Consider the following 12,780-nt stretch of genomic DNA (forward strand, 5'->3'; position numbering starts at 1 on the left):
CTCCTGAGGTCACTCTACAAGTGGTGTCATCTGCTTGCCCATTTCATTAGGTAAATGTATTGTAATTATTCATGTCTTGCACAGACCGGACCTAGCAGACATATTGTCTGCAGTATTTGGACGCACGGGCAGGTTCCATGTCTTTATATACAGGTGTCCATCTCTATAATAGGAAGCACTAGAATAACTATATTAATAAGTAAGGCCATTAGTGAGTTTCTTGTATGTAAAAACACAGCCCAAATTTTCATCAGTGTTTTGGATCTGAGCCTCATCAGTGTTTGCTCCCTGAGTCAGTTTTAACCATCTGTGTTTCAGTGATTTAATCCCATAAAAGAAAATATTGCTAATCTTCCCCTGCCCATTACAGTGTTATTCACGGGCAGCACATGCATAGCAAAGTGCGCTGTCAGTGATTTCTCATGGACCCATAGACTTGTATGCGTAATTTTGATCTGTGATGCCGTTCAAACAAATGCGACATTGTCGTGATTTTTTGCAGACACGGTGTGCGCAAAAACACACAAAAATGTAAACAGCTCCATAGGTTATAATGGGTATGTGTTGTATTCCTGAAAATCACAGATGGAACATGTATGTGGAAAAAAAGACACCTAAATGAGTGTTCACAATTTTAAATAAGGTCTAATAAAAAAGTTTATTCGTATTTCATGGGTAAAATCTGTACAAGCTATATTCAGTGAAGACAGAGATAGGAGATGACAGTTGGTGCTTCTGAGAGTCTATGGAGAGGGGAGTCGAGGGCAGGAGCTAAAGACCGATACAGATGTTCTACTGCAAGTTCTCCTGAAATGACAGTTACTCTTTTCACCATAGATTTTAAGGGTAAAGTAGAACTTGCAGAATATCTGTATTTTCTTCTAGCTCCTCCCCTCTCCATCGACTCTTATGAGCACCAACTACCATATCCTATCTTAATCATGAGACAAACTGTATTCACAGTTTACAGATTATACCCATGAATTGAGAGTGATCCGGAGTAGAAACAAAGACTTTTCTATGCTTAGGTACGTTACACAATTTCTTATTTTCAGGTGTAATATTAATTTATGAGATAAAAATGAAAATGACGCTTACTCTTTATACCTTCGATAGCGGTCTGCCAAATGTTCTTTCGTCTATTATTCCTAATACACGTTCGTTCAAAGACTTCACTCTCAGGGGGGTGGGAGTACAGAGGTTGGACCCCCATAAATCAAAATTCCTTGGCATATTGCAGCCAAATGTAATTATTTTCCAAGATGAAAATTCTGCTTTAATATTAGAAATAATGGTCTGTCATGTACGTCTCGCGCTACTGCTACTAGTTGGAAAATGAACATCCCGTAACTTTATTGTGACACTGTCAATTTGCTCTTTCAGATTTATGACATACCACCCTCAGTAAGCAAAGATGTGCCAGATGGTCCTCAAAGAGAAGATACCTATGATTTCCCACCTGCTTTTTCCAATCATAAAATGCAGCTTCCACCGAAGGCTCCCACACACATCCATGACCCGGAGCCATACATTCCTGAAGATATATATGATATCCCTCCTGCTGCTGTTAAGGGCAATGATTCCACCTTTTCCCAAGAGATATATGACGTTCCCCCCAGCTTAAGAAAGCCTGCTGGACAGAACTTCAATGATGTATACGATGTTCCGAGAGAGTTTCATGGTGGAAAAGCCTCACTAGAGACTGAGGCCGATTACATATATGACGTTCCTCCCCAGGTAGACAGGGAGGTCAAAGTGGTTGAGGAATTGACTGGCAACTTCAAGAGACTGTCAGCTTCGAGCACAGGAAGCACCAGGAGCAACATTTCCACCTCTTCACTTGATGTTATCCCGGTAAAAGAATCGTCAGTCGTGCCACCCAAGACACCAGGGAAGGAGCTCAATCTTGATTTGGAGGCAGCGATGGAGCTTTTGGTAAAGCTACAACATGGCGTCAATAGCTCAATCTCCTATCTTATGTCCTTCATAAGTAGCACTTGGAGAAGTCAAGAACACATGGAAGTCAATGTGCAGAGCATCCAGGCCGCAGCAGAGGGAGTCAAAAATACAGTTAAGGAATTGTTGGAATTTGCCAGGGGGGCAGTAGTAAATTCAGCTCAAGCATCTGACCGGACCCTTCATGCCAAGCTAAGCAAACAACTTCAGAAGATGGAAGATGTTTACCAACAACTGCTGAAGCATAGTCAGGCCTTGGACAGCTGTAACTGGGCCTTGAATGTGTTAGTTACAAACAAACCAGGTTCCTCAGATGACCTTGACCGCTTCGTCATGTATTCGAGGGGGATACCAGATGACACCAAACAGTTGGCTTCGTTTCTACATGGAAATGCTTCGTTGCTCTTTAAAAGGACCAAGCAACAACATTCGGTGGGAGATTCTCAGCCTGGACAAGAAAATGGCAACCACTTGGCCAATAATAACAATAATTTGTCTGCTGGACATACAGAAAAGACCAATATACAATCACGTCCTCTGCCTTCCCCACCCAAATTTGTAGCTGAAGATTCCCCCGAAGGCCAGTATGAAAACAACGAGAGTGGCTGGATGGAGGATTACGACTATGTCCATTTACAGGTGAGGCACCCAGAGAGTTCAGTCCATGCCTGTCCACTAAACAACCCCCAATCCCCTGTCTGCAATGGTTTTCATCCACATGTGGCTCATGCTTAATATGTTATCATTTTTTCCTTAAACCTTTCTTCTGTCCTTCACGTAAATGGAGAAGTTGAACAAGGTACAAAAAGCTGAGGACATTTGATCTAGACCAAAAGTTTTATTCTCTTTATGATGAGTTAGCCTGGGGCCAGCATTTAAGGATAATCCATCACTAGATTTAGCAATACAAATGTGAAATATTATTATGAAATATTAAATAAATGGAAGTCCTGAGGAGAAGGTTGTACTTACTTTGAAAATCTAGGTGAGAATAATTGTATAATTCTGATGTTAAAATAACCAATTATTGACTCCAATTAGAGCTTTAATGTTAAAATGATCATTGTAATATCCACAAGGAAAACTTTCAGAAAATGAATGTAGACAGTCATTGATTTTCAAAGTAAATACGCCTGCCTTATCAGGTCTAAAATATTTATATCCAGCTTCTATTGTGAAATTCTGGAATAGATCCCCTTTAAGTTGTCAAGACTCGTATGTTCAAGTGTCTGAGCGTCGTTTAACCACTGTAAGTTTCCAAAAACACCAAGCGGTTAAAGGAATTGAGCAAATCATTTTTCAGGTGTTTTTCGCTTGGAAGACGCTCTATACTTTATAATAGAAATCAATGGAAAAGGATAGAAAGATGCTTTTTGAGCGTATTTGTTTAAAAGCAGTAATGTATTCGTCAGTGTTTAATAGGATTAAAATATTTCTGGAAAGCAACCTTAAAAAGGCACCCAAAATATAATCAAAAAATGGGGGGAAAAAATGAAACATGATCAGGAAACAACAAGATATGCTAAAAAAAGACGCTTTAGTTTTACAAAGCTCCATAGAAAAGGAGTGATTTCTGCTTGAAAATGGATGCTTGTGGACACCTTACTGTTAAGGCTCCTTGTAGATAGGACAGATATTGCTGTTATACTTCCGTATAATAAATTATCTGGTTAAGTTGGGCTGTAATGACAGTATTCAAAGAAAAAATTAATAAAAAGCATTTCAGGTCTCCTCAGGTGACCATTTCTATAACAGAACTCAAGGCAAAAGCTCTTTCATCTAGATCACAAAGTACAAAAGGAACACAAAGAGTCTAATTTTCCCCGGGCTCCTGAGATCAAAAGTCAGTAAGACATTGGCTTCATGTATCAAAATCTAGGAAAGGTTCTCCTAACTGCTGATAGCAACTAATCAGTCATGTGCTAGCCTGCTCTGAAGAAGTGATATTTAGAGAGGGCAATAATTGTACTTGACCAGACATTGACTGGTACCTCCCGATTTAGCCATGTAAATTATATGCTAGACTTGGAACTCGTACTCCAGTGCTAAAAAACAGTGTCTCGATGGAGCCGTGCAGTAGTCATCAATATAATCAAATTCATTTTCTAACCTATTCTGAGAAGTAGAAGTGATCCAGAGATGGCAATAGTTGTAATTGACCAGACATTGACTGACACCTCCCGGTTCGGCCATGTAAATTATATGCTTGACTTGGAACCCATACTCCAGTGCTAAAAAACAGTGTCTGGATACTCTGGAGCCGTGCAGTAGTCATCAGTATAGTCAAAATATTTTTCTAACCTTCTCTGAAAAATAGAAGTGATATCCAAAATTGGCAAAAGTTGTAATTGACCAGACATTGACTGATACAGTACCTCCCGTTTCGGCCATGTAAATTATATGCTTGACTTGGAACCCTTACTTCAGTGCTAAAAAAGAGTGTCTGGATACTCTGGAGCCGCGCAGTAGTCATCAGTATAATCAAAGTCATTTTCTAACCTTTTCTGAGATATAGAAGTGATATCCAGAGATGGCAATAGTTGTAATTGACCAGACATTGACTGATACAGTACCTCCCGGTTCGGCCATGTAAATTATATGCTTGACTTGGAACCCTTACTCCAGTGCTAAAAAACAGTGTCTGGAGACACTGGAGCCGCGCAGTAGTCATCAGTATAATCAAAGTCATTTTTTAACCTTTTCTGAGATATAGAAGTGATATCCAGATATGGCAATAGTTGTAATTGACCAGACATTAACTGATACAGTACCTCCCGGTTCGGCCATGTAAATTATATCCTTGACTTGGAACCCTTAATCCAGTGCTAAAAAACAGTGTCTGGAGACACTGGAGCCGCGCAGTAGTCATCAGTATAATCAAAGTTATTTTCTAACCTTTTCTGAGACATAGAAGTGATATCCAGAGATGGCAATAGTTGTACTTGACCTGACACGTACTGCTAACACCTGGTCCGGCCATGTAAACCGATAATCCAGTGTAGAAACCAGTATCTAGATGCACAGGAGCTGCGCAGTAGTCATCATTATAGTAAATGATTGCTTGTATCTCCACAGGAGTCTGTGGGTCTGGAAGAGTCGTCCCCTGACTTCCTTGGCCACTGAGATCCATGGATGTAACCGGGGCCCTATTAAGAGATGGCAGACTACACATTTTCTGACCTGACCATATAGTATTCTTGATTTTTTATAGATTTTAATAGTCTGGAGCCATAGTTAGGAATTGTTATTTCAGCAATCCCCTAATATACTGGTGTAAGTTCAGGAGAAGGTGAACCAACTCTTTACATGATGAGTGGATGAAAAAATAAGAACATAGCGTCATCCATCTCTATAAAGGATGGGAGACTTTCTCTCATCCCTGGCAGTAAAGTTTAATTAATCTAGACTTTAATTATTTCAATCGTTCTGCAAACTCACGCACATCAATAAAGGAGCGGGGAGGCTTTCGTGCCATCTGGCGATAACTGCAGAAATCTTCAAGAAATGCTGCGTCTTCTAAAAATCAGTGTATCCTGTTTAGTTGGCAGGGAGGCTGTTTATTTAATGATATTTACATTTTGCCGCTAAAGGTCTGTCACTGTAAAACACTGAATAATATCGCCATATTGAGCAAGGTGCGCACAGCTGTTCCGTAAAATGCCTTAAAGGGGACACGTACTTCTTCTCATCTGCTGCATAAGCTTCTTGATTTTTAATTCCTTTTTCACTCAGTGAATTTAAATAGTTACCATTGTTTTATTTTTCAGTTCATAAATCAATGATACACATGAAAAATAATAAACTTTGTAATATATCTCATCAGAGAAATCTGATCTCTAATTCTCAAAATTCTCAATTTATCTGTGAAATCTGTATTCAGTGAAGACAGAATGTTACATTACTGAGGTAGGAGATGGCAGTTGGTGCTTATAAAGTTCTATGGAGAAGGGGAGGAGCCAGTTCATTGCCCCTCCTCCATGCCATAGAATCTCATCGGCACCAACTGTCATCTCCTATCTCATTATCACTGAGTGAGAATTAATGATCAGTCCTGGAGGAGAAAGAAGCCGATTTCTCTGATAACATATGATACATCTATTGATTAATGAAAGAAAAATTCAAAGAATGATTACCTTTCATCTTAATTCTTCCAGTATCGAGTGATGCATAGTAAACATCTGAAAGGGTTTTTTTTTTAATTTTGAATAATGTATTATTTGTGTAGTGAATTCTGTACCTTTTTAATTTTTTCATTTTTTGTCTTGTTTTTCAGTTGTTTTTTTTTGCCTGTTTTTGATGTTGGATTTTGTTTTTTTCCATTATATGTTGATGCACAATATTTTGTTTTTTTTTCTTTTATTTTTTTTTTATATGTGACATTTTTCACTGGGGTAATCGTAGCAATCTTGATAAAATGTATTGAGGTTAATATTAGTAATCTAATTAGCTCAGCTATTGTGGTCTCTGCTAGTATCGGAAGTGAGGGTGTCTATTACACCATTCATGTGACCACTGCAGCCCATCACTGGTCTTAGCGGTCCTGTGCCCGCAGCTGCGGTGGTCACATGAATGATCAATGGATTTGAAGGGCGAGGGGAATGAAATGGTAGGTAGCGGTAATTTCTCTATTGTAGGACATGCCCTATTTAAAAGTTTCAGTGACAGGACGTCGGTTCTGTAAGGAAAGGGAACCGCTATGGGCACATGAAAGGCTCCAGCCTACGGGTGTCAGATAAAGCTGGCTCCTGACCAGAGTGAATTTGAAGGGCAGGGGGAATGAAATGGTAGGTAGCGGTAATTTCTCTATTGTAGGACATGCCCTATTTAACAGTTTCAGTGACAGGACGTCGGTTCTGTAAGGAAAGGGAACCGCTATGGGCACATGAAAGGCTCCAGCCTACGGGTGTCAGATAAAGCTGGTTCCTGACCAGGGTGAATTTGAAGGGCGGGGGGAATGAAATGGTAGGTAGCGGTAATTTCTCTATTGTTGGACATGCCCTATTTAACAGTTTCAGTGACAGGACGTCGGTTCTGTAAGGAAAGTGAACCGCTATGGGCACATGAAAGGCTCCAGCCTATGGGTGTCAGATAAAGCTGGTTCCTGACCAGGGTGTATTTCTCACAGCCGAGACAATGGAGCAGCTGCCCCCCTTTCCTTTTCAGTCCCCGACATCTGAAGATTGGGTTGTACATCCATGAAGGAAGATGTCAGTGCCTGGGAACAACTGTATCATTGATGGCGCTCGGTCACAGTGAGCCGGTTGTACTGCTCCACCTTTGATATGTGATATCGCTCTACAAATGTCTGCCGTGTAAAGGGAAAGACATAACTGGTAAAAAAGAGATATAATCCCCATACATGAGCAGAGATACAAGCGGCACGTCTGTAGGGGATAGAGAGGCTGGGAAACGGCGGCCCCGGCGACCCCCGAGCAATCCCAACACATCCTAACCCTGAAAACGTCCAGCCATATTGTCACAAAATAGTGATATAATAGGGTTTATCATTATCACTCATTTTAACCCCCTCGTTTTAGTTTTTCGCTCCCCTTTTCCCAGACCCATAACTTTTTTTATTTTTCCATTAAAATGGCCATGTGTGGACTTTTTTGTTGCGGGACGAGTTGTACTTTTGAACAACACCATTGAGTTTACCATTAAGTGAACTGAAAAAAACGTAAAACAAATTCCAAGGACGGTGAAATTGAAAAAAAAATGCAATTCCACAATTTTTTTTTTACCGTGTTCACTAAATACTAAAACTGATCTGCCATTATGATTCTCCAGGTCATTACGAGTTCTTAGATACCAAACATGTCTAGGTTCTTTTTTATTTAAGTGGTGCAAATAAATCGAAAGTTTGTTAAAAAAAAGTCGCCATTTTCCGAGACCTGTAGAATCTCCATTTTTCGGGATCTGAGGCTGTGTGAGGGCTTATTTTTTGTTGGGTTGTTACTGACATCTGGCGAGAATTTCATGTTAATTGCACCTTTAGAAATATATTTACTTTGAAAATTGGTGACATATTCAATACTTATTGCACGTACTGTATATACAAACATATGCACACAGCTCTGTGCTCTGCGCCATGCACATTTACACTCACACACTATACATTACCACATGTTGTGGCTCCTAAACGGGATCTGAACGGAGACTGCAGGAGCTGAGCAGCTGTAGGACCTTCCACACAATTAAGTCAAGGACCTTTCAGGCCATGATCAGTCACAGGACCTGAAAGGTCCTTGAATTACTTGTATGGAACGCTCAGGACGTGCAGCCTCTGTTCAGGTACCGGTAGCTTCTTTTCTTGCCCTGCAATAAAGGGGGAGAGACAGGTGACGTTCTCCTCCATCACAGTAACCTGCCTCTAGAAGTTGCACATACTTTTAAGGCTAGTTTCACATTTGCGTTTAAAAACGCAGCGTTTTAAATGCAAACGCATGTGGTGAAAAAAAACGCATGTAAACGCGTGCAAACGCTGCGTTTTTTAGACGCATGCGTTTTTGCATGTGGTAAAAAAGTGGCGTTTTGACGCGTTTACATGCATTTTTTCTTGCGTTTGCGTTTTTGAAACGCATGATGAGAAGTGTGTGACAGCTGCCAATCATCAAAATCAACTAGAAAACCCACTATAAACAGAAAAAGCTAGGGTTAGGGTTAGGATCCCTAGGGTTAGGGTTAGGATCCCTAGGGTTAGGGTTAGGATCCCTAGGGTTAGGGTTAGGATCCCTAGGGTTAGGGTTAGGATCCTTAGGGTTAGGGTTAGGATCCCTAGGGTTTGGGTTAGGATCCCTAGGGTTTGGGTTAGGATCCCTAGGGTTAGGGTTAGGATCCCTAGGGTTAGGGTTAGGATCCCTAGGGTTAGGGTTAGGATCCCTAGGGTTTGGGTTAGGATCCCTAGGGTTAGGGTTAGGATCCCTAGGGTTAGGGTTAGGATCCCTAGGGTTAGGGTTAGGATCCCTAGGGTTAGGATCCTTAGGGTTAGGATCCCTAGGGTTAGGGTTAGGATCCCTAGGGTTAGGGTTGGGGGGTGGCTTATCAGTGTGTATTCTTGTGTTTTTCTATTGAAACGCATGCGTTTACATAGACAGCAATACGTATTTTTGCCGCAAAAAAACGCATGCGTTTTTTTGCGGCAAAAAAACGCCTCTAGCATTTCCGCAACAAAACGCAAGCATAGAAACGACGCATGCGTCGTCAAAATGCAGCAAAACGCATGCGTTTTTAATGTTAAGTATAGAAAAAAAAACTCATGCGTTTTTTGCGCTAAAACGCAGCGGCAAAAAACGCAAAATGTGAAACCAGCCTTAGCAAGGGTTTTTCTTGTTAAAAAATGTATTTTATAGTCGAAAAAATACATTCTCTATAAAATATCTTATTATTTGCCCAAAACTTACAAAAACAGACCTCATACACCTCCATAAAATGAAAAGTAAAATTATTATTGATCTCGGGATTAGCAAAAGGGTTTTTATTTCAGAAACGAAACCTAAATAAAAGTTTGGTGTTGGCTTAAGGGGAATCTGTCAGCTGGTTTCTGCTATATTATCTGACAGCAGCAGAGTAAGAGACAGTGATTGTGTCCAGTGATTCCAGTGATGTGTCACTTAGTTTAATGGGTGCAGGAGTTATGATAGAGTAGCCTAGTAAGAGACACATCACTAGAATCAGGGTCTCTGCTCCTACATCAAGGTGCTCTCAGATTACATAGCAAAAACCTGCTGACAGATTCCCTTTAATCATAATGACCTATGAAATTAGGTATTAGCTGTATAGGATTTTTATGGTATTTGTATTTTTCGGGCTCTTTTGTACACACTCGGGAACAACCACCTGTCCGCATGTCATCAGATCTCTGCAGGTTCCCTGGACCTAATGCTCCATGACTATCTTCTTACCGACGGTGGTGGTCTGTTACCTGTGCAGTATTAATGCCATGAAAAATGCATTTGTTAAAAAATGTTCACACCCAAATAATCACAAAGGAGCAGTAAAGTAACCAGATCCCACTTACGGCTGCTCCTTCATCCACTGTTCTCATGGATTCCTTGTCAGAGGCCCATAAAGAACTAACAGCGCAGATTCCGCTCAATTATCACATTACGTCATAGCCCTGATTATATTTCTGTTAGGAGGGGTTTAGTCTGAGAAAAACATGGCTGACATTAAACTATCTTCTTTAAGTGTTTTTTTTATTTTTTATTAAGAAGGCTACCCAAGCAGAGGAACAGCATCAGTTACATAACTTTTCCCTGTGAAATGACTACGATTTTTTTTCTACTAAAATCCCTTTAAAAATGATAAGGACTGCTTCAAGGACACAATCCCTATTCATAAGCTCTATTAAAGGTAATCTGCCTACAGGTTTTGCAGTGTAATGTATACTGTAGGGGCAGAGACCCTGATTCCGGTGATGTATCAATTACTGGGCTGCTTTTTGTCATTTTCATACAATCTCAATTTTCTCTGCTGCAGATCTAGCAGCTCTCTCAAAGCTAAGCTCTGCGTAACCCCGGTATATCAGTGGTGGGGCGGAGTTACACAGAGCAGAAGGACTAGGAGACACGAGACGCCTAGTCCTGTAGTGATAATCTCCTGCTGATAAAACACTTATTTTATTGAAACAGCAACACACAGTCCAATAAGTAACATATCGCTGGAATCAGGGTCTCTTCACCTGCATCATGCTGGTCTCAGATTACATAACTTAAACTGCCGAAATATTCAATTTTAGGAAAAATATTGAGGTGGGAGGTTTTGCTCATAATCCCCTACATGGGCTGGAATAGAAATCGTTTCTGTAAGAGCACATACCGTTCTGTCAGTCTTTTGTCATTTATGTTGTTGTTTTTGCTAATTTGGAAAATACTTGCAGAAAATACAGTCATTTGTGAAGTCAGACACTGATACTAGACATTCTCTGAAGTAGTTCATCCCAAAAGTGTTAAAAAAATTAAATTATGAAAATACTAAAAAAATACATAAAATCACCCCAACTTTCCCCTCGTTAAAGAGAAAACTTAAAAAAAAAAATATGTGATTTTTTTTTTTTACATATGTAAAAATCCTATCTACCAAAATATTAAATGAATTATCCCGAATAGTAAACATCAAGAGGAAAAAAAAAAATGAAACGGCAGAATTATGATACGTTTTATTCATTATATATCTATCCTAACGTGATATCAATAAAAAGATGATCACAGCTCCTTTGGCTGAAAATGATACGTGTTAAGAAAAAAAAATTAAACTTTTAATGAATTTCTGATTTTTGTTCTACCACTTAAATAAAAAAAATATACAAGTTTGGTATTACTACTTTCGCAGTTTGTTATCCAACAGTGCCGCCTAGTGGTGATTTACTATACTGCCATTTTCTAATTCTAGGCTGTAGTTCAAGTGTGTAATTAAACATTGCTAAGAAAAGGCAAAATAAATAGCTTCCATAGCTGTGGGATAATTAATCGGAAACACTAGACTGCTTAACTGCTACAGAACTAAACTGCAAATGTAATTAATAGCGCATGTTAGAATAAGTATCTGATTAATTAAAAGGGGCGCTTTTAAGAGCACAATGGATGCCTTAATAAAATGCCTGACAGAACTAGTTACTAAAGGGAAATACATGATACTTTGCTCCTGTGGCTTGTTCCATGCAATGCCGGGCTTCTAACTGCTTCATTTCTGCTTACTGATAAGATTTGTTGGGGGTAAATAGCATGAAATTAACAGTGACATTATTGCCTTTGCATCCATGTGCAGGGTAAAGAAGAATTTGAAAAAACACAAAAGGAACTGCTTGAAAAAGGAAACATTATACGACAAGGGAAGGGTCACCTAGAGCAGCAGCAGGTAATGTCTTTGCAGCTGGTATGTTTCCCTGAAATTAAGACCTACCCCTAAGGCCAGTCTCACAGGTCCAGATAATTCCGGTACCGGAGTTATCCGTGTCCGTGTGCTCACGTGGCACATCAGTGTGGCACACGTGCGGCAGCCGTGTGCCGACTGAGGACCACACAGACCGTGCAGGAGACAGCGCTACAGTTAAGCGCTGTCCCCTGCTTTTGGTGCTCAAGCCGTCATTTATTCCTTCTCCCCAGCAGCGTTCGCTGGAGAGAAGGAATGAAAAATCAAGGTTTTTTTGTTTTTTTTTCTTAAAAATAAAGTTTGGGGTCACCTCCCGCCTCCCACCCCCCGTGCGTCCGCCCACTTGCAGAGAAATACTCACCCAACTCCCGCGATGCCTCCTCTCAGCGCCGCAGCTTGTCCTGTGTGAGCGTCACGTGGTACCGCTCATTACAGTGATGAATATGCGGCTCCACCCCTATGGACGAATAATGCACGAATACGGCAGAGAAATATAGTTATAGTACAATGCCAAAGATTTCACATGCTTCTTACATTACATGAGTGATATCTATTGTGCATTCTACATTAGCTCAGAAACCGGACAGTATAGTCCTCTATACAGAATAATGAGCCCCATATATTGCTCCAAAAGGAATGATGAGCCCAATATTATGCTCCATACAGAAAAATGAGCCTCATATAATGCTCCATACAGTATAATGGGCACCACAGAGTGCTCCATACAGAATGAGCTACATATATTGCTCCATACGGAATTGACCCCATATAATGCTCCATACAGTATAGTGAGCCACATATAATTCTACGTACAGTATATGATGGGCCCCATCTATTGCTCCATATATAATGGGCCTCATATAATGCTCCATATAGTATATGATTTTCCCCATACAGTATACTGAGTCCCATATATTGCTCCATACAGAATGGGCCCCATATAATGCTCCTTAC

At 40.2% G+C, this 12,780-nt stretch overlaps 1 protein-coding gene across 2 annotated transcripts in view; it reads left to right on the plus strand.

Annotated features, from left to right (window-relative positions):
• Positions 1-12,780, plus strand: part of BCAR1 (BCAR1 scaffold protein, Cas family member) — a 155,193-nt gene that overhangs the window by 137,156 nt on the left and 5,257 nt on the right. The window contains exons 5-6 of one of the 2 annotated variants that reach the window (XM_069740499.1): positions 1,384-2,595; positions 11,722-11,811. In XM_069740499.1, coding sequence (XP_069596600.1) covers positions 1,384-2,595; positions 11,722-11,811 — 1,302 coding nt within the window. Of the gene's footprint in view, positions 1-1,383; positions 2,596-10,166; positions 10,283-11,721; positions 11,812-12,780 lie in introns of those variants that run through there. The other variant, XM_069740500.1, reaches the window with a different exon arrangement.

Source organism: Ranitomeya imitator, chromosome 9 (assembly GCF_032444005.1).
Source record: "Ranitomeya imitator isolate aRanImi1 chromosome 9, aRanImi1.pri, whole genome shotgun sequence".
Taxonomy (NCBI): Eukaryota; Metazoa; Chordata; class Amphibia; order Anura; family Dendrobatidae; genus Ranitomeya; species Ranitomeya imitator.